Source organism: Apteryx rowi, unplaced genomic scaffold (genome assembly GCF_003343035.1).
Source record: "Apteryx rowi isolate R43461 unplaced genomic scaffold, aptRow1 scaffold_1169, whole genome shotgun sequence".
In the NCBI taxonomy this organism is placed as follows: domain Eukaryota; kingdom Metazoa; phylum Chordata; class Aves; order Apterygiformes; family Apterygidae; genus Apteryx; species Apteryx rowi.
In genome coordinates, this window is record NW_020447385.1 from 56884 (window position 1) to 77536 (window position 20653).

At 38.3% G+C, this 20653-nt stretch overlaps 1 protein-coding gene across 1 annotated transcript; it reads right to left on the minus strand.

Moving 5' to 3' along the window:
* Window positions 1-1390: 1390 nt before the first annotated feature.
* Window positions 1391-2476, minus strand: FUT9 (fucosyltransferase 9). The gene has a single exon (XM_026081717.1). It carries the CDS (start codon window positions 2468-2470, stop codon window positions 1391-1393), a length of 1080 nt encoding a protein of 359 aa, XP_025937502.1. The 5' UTR covers window positions 2471-2476.
* Window positions 2477-20653: the final 18177 nt, after the last annotated feature.

Here is a 20653-nt window from a genome sequence, read left to right on the forward strand (position 1 = left end):
ACATCTTGCTGAAAGAAAAGAGTAATAAAATCAAATCATAAACATGTTAAAAACATACATATTTTAAACAAACATGACAAAATCACATTTTAGTATTTGCTATCATAGCAAATATAATACTCATGAACATCCTTTTATACTCAAATTTTGATAGCATCTACTGCTCTTAAGAGTGCATTCATTTTTACCTGTCACATAGCATATTTTCRAAAAATAAAACTCAATAGCTGAACTGATTGAATATGTTGGCCTGACACTGGATGTTGACTGAATTTCAGCATTTTTCTTTCAGAAAAGAAAACATTCATTCAGTGGTAGTTTTTTTCCAAATTAATCAGCCATCACAGCAAGTTGCCCAGCTACAATTAAAGTTCAACAGACCTTTAAAGACTCGTGGAATAACTCACAATTATTCAAAAAAATAATATGAGAAAAATTACTAAAACTTCTCAACAGTCTGTTTTCAAAAACTCATTATTACCTGCTGAAYACCATATATGAGGCTGATGTAATCAAATGCCTATACTAAAATTTGTTTGCTTGTTTATCAGTTTAACACCAGCTACAACCCTGGCTCAGGTAAATAATGCATGAAACAAAATGGGACTTAAGCACATGCTGAATTTAAACGTACTCAGAAGCTGAATGAACCAGGGCTTCGGTCACTAGGATTATTCATCTTCTCTATATCTGACATCTTTATTCTTAGGAGAGTATGAACAGATATATTCCTGAAGTAACTTAATGAAGCTATTTATTAGGAAACTCATCTTCCTTTTTAGAAGCAAAGACTGTCTACTATTGTGATAGTTTTTTAAAACTATATTTCTAAATTCATTACCCTTAAAAAGGGGTGCACACTGGAATAATGGTAGGTATTAATTTTACTGTGTTCTTAAAATGTAAGATGGACCATAAAAAACTTTACTGTCTTTTGAAATATTACAGATATTTCAGACTAGAACAGCAAATTATGTTCTTAAAATTCTCTGTAGTACTTTAAGAGTTGTGTCTTCATTTTCCAAATAGGTTAAACAGCTAATCTAATGTAAAAAGAACAGTGTTAAAAATGACTACTTTATGTGTAAGACTGGGACATATTCCACAGAAAATGTGAAAAACCCTTGTTTAAAAATTATAGTAAACAATAAAATATTCTTCAGTGCACATAATTAGTATGTACATTATAATTTAAAACTGAGTATTGATGACTTCTGCTGCTGATCTTTCAAAATTTCTTACAAAATATAAATAGGATAGCCAAGACAGGATAGTTGATAGACCATGACATAAGGTTTTCTTTTTCTTCTTTCTTCTCTTTTGCTTTCCTCTCCATTTGGACTAATGATTCTTTCAGATACTTCAAAAAGTGCACACAAAGAAAAAAAAATTAATTCCAAAACCATTTTTCTAAATTTCCAATGGACTTATATTCTTGGTGTCTTTTCACATGATCACAAGCAAGACATGCATGTGATTCCCAGAACCTAGGAAGATGCACTGAGAAATCCTTCTTCCAGTTGAAATAGCTAAGATACATCTTGTTATTTTTGTCAAGCATCAGAAGATATTCTGCCAACTCTCTTGGGGAGAGGAAATCTTCCACATGTATGAAAGAGTCTGCTGGAATGTAATTTTCATAGTTTTCTCTGGAAGGGCCCAGTACAACTGGTACTGATCCAGCCAGAAGGGCATTGTAAAGTTTCTCAGTAATGTAATCTTTATGAACTGAATTTTCAAATGAAAGGTAGAATTTACAAGTGGAGATAGTTGGAATCAAGTTTTTATCATTGACATAGTCTCCAAAGGCTTGTCCATAGGTATGGATTTCAATATATTTGCTAAGCTCATTGTAATACTTGACTCGAGCATGCTCAGGGTTCCAGTTACTTACAACCCAACACACCAAGTTTTCTTTACTTGGCACTTCAAATGTAAAGGAACTTGTACCAACCATCATGAAGCCATAAGGCACCTGAATATCTGAATCACGCCGATAAGTCAGGGTCAGGTTAAAGAGATGTTCAATGCCACTCTTTTGTGGAGTATGAGTTGGAGACTCCAAATTCATCCAAATCCATTTCTGGAATGGTGGCCTGGCTTGCTGAGGTAAATTAGTTAGATCCCAGCTGATGTCCCTGTGATGAATGAGAACGGCATGGGATCTGTTGTATAGTGAACGGTCAATAGTCAGATGGCACCCATGGATGTTGAACATCGCTTGGCAGGATGTTAGATCAAATGTCTGACCAAATGGCCAAACCCAGATCAAAATAGTTGTTTCATTAAAATTATCAGTTTTGGAAGAAAAGAAGTTCTTCATTTTCAAAACTGAGCTGGCTGATTCTATAGGACCAGAGATCCAGCTGTTTGTTGGTTTGATATAAATAAGTAAAAATGCCATGAAACAACCAAGGACAATGAAGATAATCAAAAATGGCCGGAAAATTCCTTTAGATGTCGATGTCATAATTTGTTCTGAGAAAAAAGAAGAAGAGAAAGAGAGAGAACAACAACATCAGGTATTAAATTACAAGTAAATTTCCTGTTAAAACAATCAGACATTAAAATGGGTAGAACTTCAGTATCACAGATGTGTAACCTCATAAGCTTCTGAAGTGTTTTGAGTAGGTAGGGTATGTGTTCTTGCACACTATACATGGCAAAGCATTGGAAAAATATGATATTTTTCCTCTTCATATTGAAAGCTAATTTACATAAATTGAAAGTGTATGTTGTGTGCGTGTATGCATCTTGCACTTTCTGTAGCTCAGTATATGTTTAAAAAGCCTCTTTGTTTAGAACCTAGGCGAAGAGTTTAAGAGGCAGACAAGACAGTCAAAATTACCCTTTGATTCAGTCCTTGTGTCTGGGTGAGGTGCTGCACTCTTGGTCCATTCATATTTTTCTGTTTTTATGTATGGAGAACACGGGGTTAGGGGAATGAGAAAGGAAGAGACCGAAACGTTAAATCTGTGTCCAGCAAGACTATTAGAAATCTAGTTTATGCCTGATGTCCACATGGGGATGAACACCCATGTCTTCTCCTTAAGGGTCCCAAAATAGCTAGGCAAAGAAAGCAGGAATACAGGTTCCCAGCTCTCCTCTTCCCATATGCAGCATCACATAGTTTCCACATAAAGAAAAATGAGCAATAAGATATTCTTAAACATTTGATTATGTTTTTATTACAGTTAAAATACAGAAAAATATAGATATACCTCATCTTTATGAGGCACCATTATTTCCACATGGAAAAATGGATGAGAAGTTCATGTACTCTGCTTGCCCTCTTTTTAATGGTCTCTTCCTGGGAGAAGTGACAAATCTCTCTACATAACTTTTCTTCCATATGGTTCTTGTGAAGTGTAACAAAGTTAGGGCTTGCTAACTGCTAACCTGTGCTCCTGAGTGTAGCCCTAAACTTGGAGGTGTTTTAAAAATAAAAACAGTCAACCATGTAAAGAGTGCTACAATATAAGAAGAAGAAAGAAGCGGCTGTAAGTTACCAAAAAGAGGTGTTCTGAATACACAGGCCTATTATAGGAAAATAATCCTGCAGTGCATTTCAGTTACTTTGAAATATTTGCCTGGCTCTCTTTTTCTGCATGTTTTTCAATGATTTAGGTTTTCATTATCTTTAGCAGCTAGTTCCACAAAAATTATTATAAAAACTCATGCCTAAATATATAAAAGAAATATATACCATAAATATATTTTGTATATAATATATAACATATGCATCCAAAAAATAAATTCAGTCACAAAAAATAGAAAGAGGATTTTAGGCCTTTTAAGCCAATTTTATAGCTCATCGCATCTAACCTGTGAAATAAATAATTAAATTCAGCATGAAGACATGGTAGAATGTGATTCAGAGGTCTTTTAATGCAACATACATTTGCTGCATTGCGAGTGTAAAAACTGAAGTGTGAGCGTAGCAGTACAGTCGTAACAAAAATGTCTTTACATTCACCGTTGAGCGGAAGGATAGGAATGGAATGCCATAACTTGCTCTAACATTATATTTTATGGAAAAATTAATTTTCATTCCTGTCTCCCTATTTTGGAAAGTCTTAATTCTGTTTTCACTTATTTAAAAATGTGATATGTTGAGACTGAGTCTTTTATCTCGGCCCCTTTCTTTTTGGACATAGTTTAGCAGGTCCCCTCTGCTTTCAGCAAAATGGTCCTAAAGGGAGTTAAGGGGAGGAACTGTTGTGTCCAGGGCATTTTCACATAGCCTCATCAGTTGAAATTTCTCTGACAGAAATTTTTGGTTCTACAACTATATCACACTGGTATTTTTTTAGTCTATATTGATTCTGCTAGAAATATGTCTAGAATAGAGTTTATGACCCACTAGAGCAGAAGGATCTTACCCTACCTTAATACTATGAGAGTTAGAAAGGGATCTTTGACGAAGAAGGGATTTAGTTTAAGCAGCTCTAGGAAACAAAACTCAAGGAAAAACCAAGACTAGAAATAAGGTCTGAGGCAATCTTCATGTGATGCTGTTCTTATTTTCTGTGCTGTTGAAGCCAACACACAGAGTAAGTACAGTTTTTCACTAAACAGGGCGAGCTGAGTTTGAAGAATAGGTTGGGAAAGGTGGCTGCTCCAGGAGACTCATCATTTTCTGCGGAATAAAACAGATGGAGAACTGGGAAAGCACCTTAACATAGTGCCCTGTAACTTAGTCACCCTCCAGTTCAATGCTCTCTAATAGGGCTTACTTTATACTAAGCTCAGCTACTAACTGGTGAAAAGCCCTGCATCATCATATGGTAATTCTTAAACAGGGTAGTATTTGTGTAGGAAACTCTTGGATTGCAATATCAATGTTCACGTCACAGGGGTGAGGATAAACACTTCCCATACGTGTTACCTAGAGTATCTATGGATATTCTAGACTAACAGGTGAGTTAACCTATTTTATCACTTCCAGATCTGTTTTCCCACATTGCATTGCTTTTTCCCTGTTAATTCACATATCCAGTACTGATTATGGTTCTTAGATTTGGCCTTTCCCCAAAACACTAGCACACAACCAGGATAGTCCTTTCTAGTTTTCCACCCTCTGGATTCAGAGAACTAATGATTCATTATGCAGTTTCATACACCCGTTAGGAGCTGTGCAGACATTCCTGGGATGCCTCACTCTGAAGCTACTGCTAATGGGATGGTTGAAAAGGATTATAAAAACTGGAGCCGTTATATCTGGCATGAGAGTCTTGCAAGAAAGCAGAAGACTACAGCAGACTTCTAGGAGTATATGTCTATACTCTGAGGAACTGGACAGGATTTTGCCATGGAATCCTATATTTTTATTCTATTTTGTGGTAACACCAATAATAAAAATTAAGCTGTGCACTTGGAATAGCAGTGATTTTTGACCATGAAGTGCTAACGTCAGAAGCAATAACCTCTGTGCTGCATAAAGCAAACTGAGAAAYCCACGGAATGGATGAGCAAACTCCGCCCTTACGGCTTTTGGGACTCTTGAGTCCCTCACACAATCAGGCAGCAGCACAGTGAAGGCATGTGGTAAGTAACCATTGACAAGTAGTATTTTCCTTGAGAAGCAGCTTGTACTTAATGTTAGGATATAAGAGGTTTTTTTTTTTTTTTTTTTTCTGTTTGCCCTCTAGATTTCATGGAATTTTTCCCCATGTTCTCCGAAATACAGAGTCTTTTCCATGTTTAACATTTCCTTCTTCCCATTTGTGCCCAAGAGAACCATCGATCTCCTGTCGTGGTTGTCACTATAAAGGTGAGGCTACAGAAACACTCATTATATACAAGACATCCAGCCAAGTAAACTTAGCTTCCCCTTCCTCTTTCATGGCTTTCCTTCAACCACAGAAGCACAAACTCCTTTTCTGCAGATCCCCTCCCCCATCAACCTCCGGCATGCCAGACTCTAATTTTGTCAAAGAAATGTGTTTACTGAGACTATTGCCAGCTAGGAGAATTTCATACCTTTGATAGTTTCATTATAAAGTACATTCCAGAGTATTGTGTTATAGTAAGTATTTTCTAGGTGCTTTTTTCCTAGCTGAAAGTATAGCATTTCGTCAGTACAAGACTATTTTCTCAGTACAGAACTTAGTGAGGCTCCTTCTTAAGTGCAAAACTCAGCATTCCATCAGCAAGCAACTCCATTTAGTAGTAGCACAGACAAGGAGACAGTAACAGGGTACCAGTAATTTTAACCCCAAGTACACCAAGCAACACTTGCAAAAATATGTCTATTTTGTAAATTCATCTGTGAACTTTGTGCATGTCACAAATTAAATAAAATGGAATTTTATGGGAAGTGTTTTATCATGACTCCTTTACAACAGTGGCTTCTTGCTCATTCCAGAAGAGATAGACAGGTCATTTTCTTGGGTCATGCAGCACTGCAGGAGGGAGAAAAGGTAACTATTCCAGTCAATAATATCAGTGCCTGTTTTGCTGGCATATCCTTCCCCAGCTTCTCTGGTATACCCTCAAATTCTTGTCAGCAGGGCAATATATACCATTGCTTGAAGAACTATAACTTCCATTACCAGTCTAGCACTGAGATCTTCCAAAGGGTGGTGGCAAGGTTGGCACTATGATTTTTCAGTCCAACAAATACTGGCCGCTCCTTCCACCAAAACCTATTCTAGTCAGTACAGCCAGTCACTGCAAATCTTCTAGAAGAACTAATAGGGTTTTCTGAAGGATCCTAAGGTGTATGGGAAAAAAGGTTTCCAAAAGAGGGAAGGAAGACTGAGGACAGTATTTTAAAATTAAGCTGGAGTGAAAGAACAGTGTTGTTTTTGAAGTTATGGAAACTAAATAATGAATAATAATTATTTGTTACTTTTCTCGCCTTAGAATTTTTGTGTGTTCAGGGCTGGACTATCATCTTTATCAGCTCTTTGATCTCAGAAAAATTCAAGAAGAAATACTTCTCAGGATAGTCTCTAAGGATCACTCCTTGAATCAGACTGAGCATCTCTGGCGTGGAGGACTTTTTTTTCAAGATTTAGAAGGAGAAGAACACAAAGGCAAACAGGTGACAGAAATAGGCCCATTTAGAAGCAGAGAGCTAGCTAAGTAGACTCTCTGGGACTGTTAAAAGGACAGTCAAATGCAGTGGGAACTGATAGGAATCATGAGTAAACAAACATTATTGTTGGAAAGAAAGCTCCTTTGAGATCGCTCACCCACTTCTCTGGCAGTTGCAGCAGCCTGGCCATGGCATATCCACACAGATGCAAAGAACTGTGTCACCATAGACCACAGTTCCAGTTAGCTGGGGGTGTTTTCCCCTGCAGTACTAATAGAAAGGGGATTGCCTCAGGATAGCCTGAGTGTGGACTTCTTATCTCCAAGTCACTGCTGTGTGGACATGCCCCAAGCTGCTTTTGCTATAGTTCTCTGAGACTAAAGGATGCTTCTTTCCAACAGAATTAACTCTCACAGCTCTCAGTTACACCTCCTTTCAGCAACTGGAATGGTGGATTTTTCCCTACTATCTAAACATGAGCTTGTTTCCATGCCTGTCCCGCAGATTTCTAAAAACAGTCCAGTATGAAGAGGTTGAATTGAACTGCATATGGCTAAAAGCTTTCAGGCTGAAAGTTGAAAGAGGTGCAAATCTCAAACTGCATATTTTTGTTCTGTTGTTGTTTGCAACATTCTTTTCTTCCCTTCTCGTCCTCCTTTGTTTTCAGGTTATTTGTTCAATTCCAGTTGTGTATTTGCACTTTGAGAACAATAAAGAATGGTTTTATTCAAGGGTGGTAATTTTTATAAGGAACAGCTTTAGCAAAATGATCTAAGAGCACCCTGAGGACAGGTAGACATTAAAATAGATTGTTTAGGGATGGTCCTGAATCTGTCACTGGAGATTGTTAAGAACAGGTTAGACAAGCATCACTCAGCARTCACAGAGAGATCAGATTCTGCCTGCAGGCCCTGGGGCTGGGCTAGATGACTCCTTAAGTTCAGTGATAATACTAAATACAGACTGTTGCAAATTGCACCTATTAAAAACACAATCTGACAATCTAAAACTGCAGGAAATTACTGAAAGCATAAATTAATAAAAAAATCCCCCCCCATCATGAAACTTTTCTTGCAAACCATGAAGCAGCCATATTATATACAGTGAAATTGTGAAGAAAGCAAAATTACACAGACAATGAAAAAGAAAATAGCTCCTATTTTCAAAGGCAAAATGTAAAGCTTCCCAGATATTGTCTGTTACTAGCTGGGGTACTGCTGTTTTTTTATGAGTCTCTGAATCTCATCCCCCTCAGGCCTTGCTAAGGCAAACCCTATCCTCAGCTCCGATCTCCCAAATGCTGTGCAACACACAGCATGCAGCTATGGCTCAGCAGCTTCCAGCCTTCCCCTGTGACTGTCATCTACCCTCTCTATCTCCCAACAGCACTCACACTCTGTCATTCTCCAGCTGCTTAGGCAACAGTTCAGTGGTTCTTTTCTGTGATCCAACTGTACAACAAAAGGCTTTGCTAGCCAGGGAAGCAGTGTCTGGCAGAATAACAGAGGAAAATGGCTACAGCATTGCTGTCCATACTGGAGGAACCCTATCTCCAACCCCACAGCCACATATGAAAAAAGAGAAGTGGAATTACCTGAAAATCCTATCCGCAAGCAACTTTTCCAGACAGCCTGGCATTAGTGTCAGGACACACCACTGTACATTGCCGCTATATTGCTTTCTATTTATGAGCGCTGAGATTTGACTCAGAGGGAGCATAAGAGGACTGTCAGTTCTCTCCTTGCTACAACTGGAAAATTCATGCATGCAAAGCTATCAGAAATCTCAGCAGCACTGCCAGGTTCGGTAACATGCAGAGACAGTACCTTTTTTTACGTTAACTTCCACGTTGGCTTGTCCACGTCAAAGCTAGTTTATGACTGATAGCATTCTGTGAAAGGGGTGGTGGCTTTCCATACTGCATTGGCTACAGAAAAGGGAGTCTTCAGCCACAGTAGCTTAGTAGCAAACTTTATCTATCTCCCAGAAAAGTGATCTTTATCTTCCTGAAGATAAAGSTCCTCTTAGCTATGCAGCACAATCCAGTCTGTACTTCTTTCACAAACCCTGAAAAGGCTCTGCACCAAATGAAGCTGATCTAAGAAAAGCTCCTCCAGGAACAGGTGGTCTATTTCTTCCTTCTTCCCATGTGGTTTGGGGCCAGCAGACTGCTGCTCTCCCTGATTCTGCCAGAACTGCAGCAAAAGCTGTTCAGTAGCTTTGTGGCTGGCTTGCAAAATTGCAGCTGACCAGCTGAAATATGGATAATGTATCTGCACAAGCTATGCATTTGTGATTGACACAGTGGGGAGCCCCAGTTACTCATAATAGCTGTGAAAGTGGTGTCAGCTAAGCCAAGCAGAGATGGAGCTGGAGGTGGCAGAAGAAGAATCATAGACTTGGTTTGCTCTGTGTGTGTGCTTGACTCCACATCCCAAAATCACAGTGGCTTCTGGCTGGTTCCCTAGTATATTTATGCAATAGAAAAACATCTCTCCATGCAAAGCAGCATCAGAAAAAGAGCAGAGGGTGCCAACTTACAATAGCAAACATTTATTGTAGGGGACATTCCTTCTGTGTCAAAGAAAGACTTGTGGAACTCTAAGTGTCAGCTGTCTGTATAGATATGGTTAGAGCCTGTACGCAGTGCTTATACTGCTGAATCTTGCTGCATAGGCAAGCTCCAAAATTTTAATTGGGAGTTAATGCTGCTTTTCTGCAGATACAACTGCATAGATTTGGAGGATTCTGCCAGTGACAGCAAAACTCCTGAGACAGCTCTGTAGTCTAGAAAGAAAGCCTGAGAGATGTCTAACAACATCCCATAAAATCCTCATAATCTGATCTCTGCTTAACATTTGAGTTTTCTGCCTGCCTAGCACCTTTTCTTTAAGAAACTCACTACATCTAGGGGTTTGGAATCAGTACTGATGTCACTTTTTTGGGATACAAGTCAGTGTTCTTGCTTTAATTTACAAAGTCTTAACTGCTAGAATACTAGTTGCCAGAGAGACACCAGCTGCCCTAGAGAGAAAAGGGAGCAACTGAGGTGCTCAAATCAGTTGTCATCCGCTCTGCAGCTGAAATGGAGAATGGCTTGTACTAATACAGTCAGAAGGAAATTGGAGAAGAGAGGTGGTGATTTATGGGTCTGTTTTTTGAAACTTGTCCATATTCTTTGTAAACAAGGCTTTTTTTTCCCTTCATAAGGTGAAAGAATGGACACTTGTTTTAGAAATTAAGCCAACTAAATTGGTTTCCTTGACTATTCTTAACAAAGCGGTAACTAAGTCTTAGGAAACGGGACTCACAGTGGTCAAGAGATTAAAGTCCAGGCTCTTCTGGTTGTTGTCTGTGTGACTTAAGGAAATCTCCTCACTGCCCTAGCTTTCATAAAAGAGGAGCTTTCCTCTTTTAAGACTCAAATCTTCAGGTTAAAGACTGTCCATATAAAATAAAAAGCTTTCGTATCATACTGAGGTCCAAAAATGATTATTGCTTATTTTCCATCTGGAAAAACAGCAATTCAAGTAAGTGATGTAATGTAGAGCACTCATAAGTGTAAGGACATCAGCATGAAATTCATGCACAATTGGAAAAACAAAACAGTAGTGCCATTTTCCCATTGTGCAACAACAATTATGTTTTCAAGGTGACTTGTGTTGGCATATTTCCAAACATTTTATTGAAAAATGCTGGTAGGCACAAGATAGAAGGTGATTATAAACCAGGACTCTTAAATCAGGTATTAAGTCTTGCTGGAGCAAACAGGTTAATAAGTTACTGTAGACATTAGCCAAGTTTGGTCAAGCGCCAGGAAATGAAAAAAAAAAAAAAAGTAAGAAACATTTAAGAGACCAATCAAAGGAGCTTCTTACTCACAGAGAGGAAGAGCAAAATCATATCAATTGCACTGTATTTTGAGAGCAATTCACCAGACAACATAAATTCAGAATTGTTTATAACAATTTTATAAGAACCTTAAAAATCACACACATACTAAAAAAAAAAGGAAACAAAAATGTGATCTCCCAAAAACCTAACAACATTAAACAAGAATGAAAGCATATTTTAAATAGAATATATATTTTAGATAGAAAACAAATACACTTCCATTTTCTAGTATATGTTGTAAAACTGGCAAAAATAACCCCCAAACATCTCAAACTACATACTCTTATGAGAAAACCCAAAGTCTCAGTTGAGAGAAGCCAGCGGTTAATTTCTTGGAGTGTCCCTTTGTGTGCATAACAAAAGGAAGAGCACAGAGCTGCAACTACTAATGTAACATGTTGAGAAATATGAAGCTTAGCAAAACATCACTGAAAAGGCATTTTCTATAGAAGAGAAAAAAAAACCCTTTGATCAAAAAGCAGCAAATACATAAGAGGAATGGGCTGAAGGCATAATAGCCTGAAAAAATCCTGCTGTGGTTACAAACACCTACGTGTTCTAAGATGATGTTTTCCTGTTAGTACCTACTGTCCAAGATACCATATGCACTGATGCCCTGAGAGAGACTCTCAAAGTTAGGATATGGGAAGGAAGAATATTCCACACAGGCTGTTGACAGTGCATTGTACAAAGCAGATTGGTACAGAGATCATACTTAATTTGAAAAGACTAAAGCTACTTGTTATGGAACACATAACATGACTAGCTATTTCCTAGCTTATTGTCATCCTTTTACTTTTGTTATATAACCAAGTAATACTTGTGGTGTAAGTAAAAGCAGTCTGTTCTGATGTTCAATTACTGGATTTTATTGTCATACATTATTCTATTCTTAATAGAGCAAAGATTCCATAATGAATTCATATAATTTTTACCACTATTTTAAGAGATTCATGGAAAATTATTTACTATAGCTTGGAAATACAAACTGTTAAGCAGTCTTTTCCCCATGTTAAGGTTTGCAGTCCGTATTTTTTTCACTGGTACAAGTCCACTGCATATATTAAAAGAAGATGAACAGCAGAAAGTAGTTCTCATTTGTTCCTACTACAGGAGAAAGCCTCTATATAGGCCAGCTTACTCAGAAGGCAACTTACTAAACACAGTCAACTGAGATAGCTAAGAGGAAAAAAGAAGAAGGAAAAAGAGAGAGGACAAGGGAAAGAAATTGGAAAAGGAAGAAAAAGGATCTTGATATGAGGATAGTAGCGCTCTTTATTTAATTCTGTATTTTTCTGCTTTGAGGACACTGGTGTAAAGAACAGGGATGGCTGACAGTTGCCTTTACAAACAGCGTGTGACTCCCTGCAGTTAACACAGCTTAGTAAAGCTGGGCAGGACTAATTCAATGACAGGGATGATAAAACAGTGGTTGATTAGGCTACCACAGTCCTAAAGAGTCCCAGACTAGATACAGACACTACTAATAGGGCTCTGGGGAAATGCCCTACCTGACTTCAAAACCGCAATCCTGAAAACCCATCTTTGTTTGTCTCTTAATGCTGATCAGGCTTAAACTCACTCTGGTCCTCTGCCTTTAAGCATCCTGTGCACTTAGAGCCCTGTGCCAGAACGTGCCCCAAAGGGGCTCATTCTTCACAGGGAAGGGTCATTCCAAAATCAATAAAGTAGCTATTCCCCCAGCTCTCAGCCCTGAGGAGAAACCTAGCAGATGCAGCTAAAGGAGCAGACTCCACGTTAAATGCAGTGGTAGCAGCTGCTTTTTCTTTCCTTGTTTTTAAAGAAACGGGCATAATATGAAATTGCTTGAAGCAGCAATTGAAGCTATGACCCCAAATATGAGATACAAATCCTGCTTCAGCCTGAAGTGATTCAAACCTAGGTATTTCTCTTTCCTTGAAAATTTTCTGATTCCTAAGCTGCAATGGCTGTTAATTTTAAAATGTATAAAGAGCTTTAGGATTAGAAGCAAAGAATCTCTTCCTCCTAATCTGTGGCCTAGCTGCTGAGACACTACTATTTTGTCTTGACCTCTTTATCTCTCTTGCCTATTGACTCCTTAATRATTTATGCCCAGGGGCACATCTGCAGCAGTAGAGGGTGGAGTGCAACTTCCTTTGCTGTGTACCTGGGAATGCCACAGGGAGGTGGCAGAAGTGGTTTGAAAAGGCCTCTGGTGGAAAGATCACAAAAAACGATCTGTATGCTGGGCGATTGCTTCAGCTCTCCTCTGCCTGGGTTTAAAAAGGTGCAATTCCCCCTTTTCTTTACAAAATGAAAGGGCCTAGCTCCCTGATCTCCAGGGAGGATACCCAGCTTTGAATCCCAAGGAGCAGGACCCATTCCTTCAGAGTCCAAATGCGCCTGGGCGAGGGATGGACGAAGGCGCTCCTTCCTTCCACTGCTTGTGGTGTGTGTCTCTGTCACTCCGTTGGTGCCCAGCTAGTTTCCTAGGTGGGCAGCCTGGGTACCTAACAAAACTTTTGGGTTCTTACTCTGAGGCCAACAGGCTGAAGGCCAGCCATGCTAACGCTCAGCACACAAGCTGATTTTTGAGTGCAGCCATTCATCTACATGACCAGATAGAGGTCAGATATCAAAAACCCCAATGACTAAATCACCTCATTTCTGCTAGAATTCATATATTGTAAGCTCTTATAAAAGCAGAAAATCAAAAGCAATAATAATATTGAGAAATCTTGATATTACTAACCAGGATCTTGATCAGATCAAGGACAACACAGTTTTGTCAAGGCAATTAGAGCCTGTTAGTGTCCCAACTTGTCTAATATATAGCGCAGAAAACAAGGTGGTAGGAGGCCACTTTGGAGCCGGAACTTCCTGGCTCTGCTATCAGTTTAACTTGAGTTTAGCTGAGTTGAATTTAATTTGAATTAATTTAAGAGTTAATAGCTTTCTATTTCATTTTCTACACATGTACTGTGAGACTAATGATATTTTCCCTTCTTTAATAAAATACTTCAAAATCTACAAATTAAAAGTACCAAACAAGCAAAAAAAAAAAAAATGCCGCTTTAGTAATAACAATACTTTCACTCCTGAAATGCCCTCCCTTAAAGAATCTTATGGACTTTTACAAGCATCAATTAAGTTTTAATCACAGCATATTCAGAAAGTTATTACTAAAGCTGCTTTATGGGGAGTAAAGGAGGGGTGGAAATGAAATTCCAGAAAGATTAAGTGATTTTCACAATATCGTAAGGTTTTTAACAGATATCTGAAAATGATGACTTCAATTTATATCAGAACAGTTGAGTCTGTGGGATAGAATAATTTTCTTCAAATGAATGTCACCGGGAACCAGTCATATCAGAATTATTCAGATCAGCTATCTCTGGATATATTGCTGTTCAAAATCTCTGAAAACACATCCTGATCTTGGCTGTAGTAAATTAGTAAAGGAAGATGGAAGATGTACTCAGGTTTAAGTCAATGATCCCTTGATCTGCACAACAAAAAGAAAACACAGCTTTTTTGGAACTATAGTAGAAACTCTGCCAGCGAAGCTGAATTTACTGAAAGACAAAAAATATCAAAAGTGAAATCTGGCTCACAGAATCACTGGCAAACCTCCTATTGATTTCAGTATGGTTAGGATTTTGTTCCTTCAGTTGAATGCAGCAACATGTGAAAAGAGAGAAAAAGAAAACAAAAGCTATTCCTTTGTGATTAAAGTTAATTTAGGAATGAAAAACCTAAGGCCACACGAGAGCCAGCAAGATGGATACAAGTCAGAGTTCAGGGAATCTAAGCACTGGAACAAGTTACAAATATTAAACACTCTTTCATAAACACAGATATGCACACACACACACACATTCTGCAACCTCAGGAAAGCTTTAATCATCTATTAAAGATGTGTCTCAGTTTTCATACCTGCAACATGTTATGGATATAAATATATATGTATATAATTCCATATATGTGGTGTCTGTAACACATTCCATTTCTTAGATTCCCTGAAGTGTTGCTTACTGATTCTGCTTTGCATTTCTTTGTTTTCATGCCCATATGTACATCTATATGTATCTAAGTATATACACATATGCATGTATGCTTATGAATATGCAGAAAACTCCTGCTGGACATGGAGGCAGGCAGTGTTTCTAATGAGATATGCTACCGCATCCCAGTGTGGCAGCCAGCAGGTGCGGAAGGCCATGGAGCAACTATTAGTGCCATACTGGCAAATATGAGGGAGAGAAACAGAGCATTGAATTCAGTGCGGCACTGGATGGGGGCGGGGGGGGGAGTGGGAAGAGGAGAGGAAAAGTGGAGATGAGGGTTATTATGTATGAGAAATAAAATCTTTTTCTTTCTTCTGTACCTTAACCCTTTTATCAGAGAAGAGATGAAAGAAAGCCTTGCTATCAAACAGTTCCCTCAGAAAGAATCACAGCAGCAGCACCGAATCCTGCAATACTGAAGATCATTTACAGCAGGACAACTCTGTATACATATTTGGAGATCACAAATCTGCCTTTAGACTTTTGGAAAAACTCCAGCAAGAAAGAGAAGGCAGTCACTCAGACTAGGATGCTGAAAAAATCTGTCTATGACAGGAGGGAGTGGGGTCTATTTACTCAAGAATCTTTTTTAACAGGCAAACAAATGTGTCTATTGACATAGCAGTTAATAAAGATGATAAACGATTCTTAAAATACAGTTTAGATTTCATTTGCATTCTGTCCATTTTTGCATTTTCAGTGTCAGCAATGACTATCAGCTTCATTTTTATTTCTGGTCATTTTCTTTCAGGTGTACTGTGCTTTCAGGTTTTGGGTCATGGATATGACAAATATAATAATTGTTTCAACCAGCTATTTCTAGTGGATTAATTTTAACTGTCAGTACAATGGTATAAGATTTATGTATGTTTTTAAATAAATCAAATGAAAAATAATTCTAAGGACACAGAATAAACTCTTTCAATGCTTCAGCAAAGGTTTTTCCACATTGTTGTTTATTTTCTGAGTTACTTTGTTCAGATTTCTATGTTGTGTCCAGCACCTTAACATCTTTTTTGTTTTTTATTGTTCTGGAGTTATGCTCTGCAATGTCAGAAGGGGAAATTAAAGTTTAAATTGGATACATGTGAATTTATTCTATGTAAGCTGATCTGTACTCCTAGAGGTAGTTGCTTTGTTCTATTCTGTGTATGAGAATGAGAGAAGGATGACCTGGGTGCACATATCTAATTTGTTTACTTAACACTTCTGAGACTGGCTGTTTGGCTGGGAAAATGTATCTTCAGCAGAATCCAGTTCCAGTGGAGGATCAGCCTCTTACTGACCTGCTCCTGCTGTGGGACCTTCAGCAGTAGAGAGGGTTTCTCTTGCAGAGCTTTGTTTATCCTACAGACTGACTTACCACTAGAGGAAGTTTGACCAAGTCAGAATGAGGAAGATACTGTATGAACATACATGAAGACAGTCGTTTCTGAGGAGATTTTCTAACTCAGTCTTTGTTGTTCACCATGGGACAGTCAGCGGGTAGCAGTTAATGTGTGCTATGTAACAGATAAAAGCACCATGTATAATATACATATTCCATGAATGTATTTTGCTTTCTTTAAATGAGTAGGACAAAAAAAATACTTGCTTCAAATTGTTAGGAGCTAGAAATATTACTAGAAAGCAAAGGTTAAAAATCTAGCTGTGAATCATTTCTACTTTAAGTCAATCTGTTTAAGAGTGTAATTGAAGGGAATTCATGGTTTTATTTCTTGGATGGTGAAGAAGTGGCAAAGAGTAGTTGATGATTGCCAGCTGGCTGCAAAGAAGAAAACATCCATAGCACTTTATAAAGTTCACGGCCCTTTGTGAGTGTGAGTGTGAGAACCACTTCAGGCTACTGGTGGTGCTTGGGAGCTCTGGCTGATTTGTGAGCCTTGTTGCTATATGCAGGTAGGCTACATGCTGTGGGGTCCTGTGGTTGTTCAGCACACACAGGGGTTTGGAGCTGAATGTCCTCATGAAGCTCTGGAGCAATTTTGAAGCAGAGCCTCTGATGTCTTTTCCTTGGAAAGGAAAATAGTTTGTGCACACCCAAACCTCTATGAGAAAAGAACCAGCCCACGGTAAAGGGAGGCAGTCAGGGGATCCCTTTCAAAACCTCAGTATGGCTCCAAACCAGATTGCTAATGCAATGAAATCACAAGAATAATTAACCATCCTTGATTCTTTTTTGCAGTCTCAACAGTAAAATATGCCAAGACCTGGTTTGTTTACCAAATAACCTGTTATAGCTTTATTCCTAATGATGTATTAGCATATTTAGTGTATCTGAGAGTTATTTCTGTGCTTGTTTGTGGTTCCTAGTGAGATCTCTATGATACCTGTTATTAACATTTGATACAATACAAGAGCAGAAGGACTATGCTTACGAATCAGAGAAGAAGTACTTTTAAAAATTCAGTTACCTTGCTTTGTCAGAGGTGTAATTACGTGCAGAAGTTGTTTTCTAAATTCCAAATAATGTAATATTAACTGGAAAATGAAGTTTTTCAAGTACTCATGAAACATTTAGAAAAGTCCTTACAATTGAAAAGAAGTCTCCCTGCTTTAAGTTATTTTTTTTAGAATGCCAAGCAAGCATTTATTCAGTGTCCATGGTGTAAGAATTTAAACAGAAAGTAAAAGATCACTTAACTGAACTCATGTGCGATTGACAGATACTGGAATTTGTTTGCAATTCTATGTTATTTAAGATGATAACAAATGAAATGTGTGCATCTGGAAAAGCTGGTTTTGGATGGATGACCTTTACTTGCTGATAAAAGTAAAATGAAATAAATTAAATTTCAGCCTCTCTGAAACCGGCCTGTTATACCAAACTGAACTGTAAGTATTTCACCAGGAGAGTTCTAATAGGTTCTCAAAGATCTTTACTTTTTTTTCTTTAAACAGAGAATAAAATATGATAATCTCCCAGGAGACTCCTGGAAAGATACTTTAAATTGTCATTTTGTGCAAGGAAGCAAGGCAGAGTTTTGCAGAGATGATGTGTTGATAGTATGATTGCTCTAGCTAGATTTATTTTTCCATTGGGATTTTACATCACTGCTTTATTTACCTGCCACATATAAGGGAAATTGCATAAAGGGATAGGGTTGCGGCAAATGTGGCACAGAATTTAGGTTTGGAATAACATGATTTACAAAATCTAAGAACAATAGAAATGTTTTCACTACAATTATTACTTAAAATGCAGAGGAAAGAGTTTTTATTTTTTTTACAAATCCTGCAGCATATGAGCTGTTGTTTTCTGCTAGTGGAGGACAACCTGAGATTTACCGGACAGTAAGTATAAACTAAGGTGGAAATGGCATGCTTGTTTTCATTGCCCAAGGAGAATTAAATGTCCTTTCTTTCCTAGTTTCTCTCCATACACTGCTTCCCAAATGATTTCGGATTCTGATGCGTTGGGTATAAAACTATATTTTAAGCTGTGAATATTCTAGGAGAATTGATCACAAAATGTTTACTAAATTAGGGGGTTTGACTATTATCAGTTTGTCAAAACAAAAACTTTTCTTCAGAATATGATTTTTGCTAACACTTTCTCAGAAATATTTTTTGGCAGGTGTTGGTCAAATATTCAAGGAAGCCGTTAGCTTTTGTTACACCAACTGACCTTAAGGGAGGGGGAGGGATTTGAAAGATTTCAAATTTACCCTCACAAAAATGGGAACATTTTGGACACCAGAAAAATTTGCAGAGGATGAGAAATCATTCCAACCATCAATTTATGTTACCTTTAATGGCTGCAAGATTTCTCATATTTTGTCAAGCCTAAAAGACAGGTATACACTGTGGCATGTTCTTAGGATGGGAGATATGTCAAGAGTATCACACCTTCCTCCTGAGCTGTACAACTGGATTATCTTCTACAGGAAAGCAAGGGTGAGAAAAGGGTGTTTCCCCTTGATATGGACATAGCCTGAGTGATTGCTAATTTCCATCAGGAGACACTCCAGTCACTGTTGCTCTAGTAGCAGCTGCCCAGAGGAGTACCACACATCCCAGTTGCTCTTAAGTTTTTTAGATAAGGGTACTTAGAAGCATCTGCCTCAAAGACCTTGTACCTGTGGTGTCCAGATGTACAAGGCTTCTGAGATATCTTATGAAAATTTCAATCCTCTCACTGGTCCTGTACCAGTCACCTGTCCTAACAGTAAGATTATGGAGAGAGCTTCATCGTTTCAATCTCAGACATCATGATTCAACACGCTCTCTTAACTGCTTCTGTCTTACTTCTCCTCTTTTTCTTTCCACATCTACTGTCCCCTTTTCTTAATCCTCTAACCCCATTTCCTTCTTTACCTCATTCTTTTTTGTGGCAAGCTCACACTCTTTCGCTTTCTCAGAATTAGCAAAAATAATGGGAGTCTGGCAGCTCCAGCAACATCCCAACAACTTAGTGAACTAACCAAATAATACTGCCAATGTCACTTTTCCTGTTCTTCTCCCTCAAAGTTTGTTGGTTTTCTATGCGTTTTCCTATTTTAAGGCAGAAAACCAGAATTTCAAGTGTTCTATGTGGGGCCCAGCATTTTAATACAACAGTAATTATTACACAAGTGGAAATTGCTGGGATAAAGGCCTGTGAGAAGAATGGGAGAAAAGCATCTGGAATGAGTGCCCTTTTTTTTCTGGTACTCTACTCCTCTGAGATAGGGGAAAGAATGTCAGTGCTGAGACAACTGGTGCCAGATAAGGAATTGGAAGCCTTAGCACTTCAAGTATGCTTAGGAAAGACAGAGTCTCCAGGCTTGCCCAGAGTAAAGATTACAGAAGGGAGGCAATTTGCTGATACAAAGAAGAGCATTGTTTTCTCTGCTAAAGCTATTTTATAACATAGACATGACCTATTGTGTTATTAGAATGAGTTCAGATTTGAAGAACCATGGACTTACTGTATTATTTGCTATACAGAATTAATTTCCAGGCCTATAAGTGTATACTTGATTAAGAGCACTACAGTTACTTTCGTGGAAACACGCTACAGCATATACTACATCCCTGACATTTTCTGGAGACTTTTTTCTTAATCTCACATACATTTCATACCAGCCTAACTCTTTTCATTATTTCAGAGTTGCTCCTAGTTTCCCCAGCAGCAGTGAGATTCCAAACTAAAAACATCTGCAGGATCCAGATCACTGATGCTTTCAGGTGAAATGTCTGTCTGATTAATGAGCATGAATTAAAATCCCATGAATTTGGTTATAGCAATGGCATTCTGCATATTTTCTCTGGACCTATGATTGTGGACTTCTTGTAGATGACTATGTAAATGCCTCATCTGAGAGAACAGGCATTATGTTCTTCAACTACGTTCAGCTCTGTGTACTTCCAGCTCCACTTCTCTCCCTGCCCTGCTTCTCATGCCTTCTGGAAATGACTCTGGATGCAGGGGTACTGTGACAGCACTGCCACCAGCTGATGCCACTCAGAATCATTAATGCTCCTCAGTAGGCCACTTCCAGAGGTCTGCGCGGGCCCTACCTTGAGCCAACACACGTCCTGCACTGCTATTTAATTGGGTTCCATGCTGTGCCTCACTTATAACATGTTTGTATCTTACCAGTGGGGAATCACTTTTCTTGAAGGTTCCCTAATGGTTGGCCACAGTCTAAATATGACCATTAAGCTATCAAGATCAATATAATCT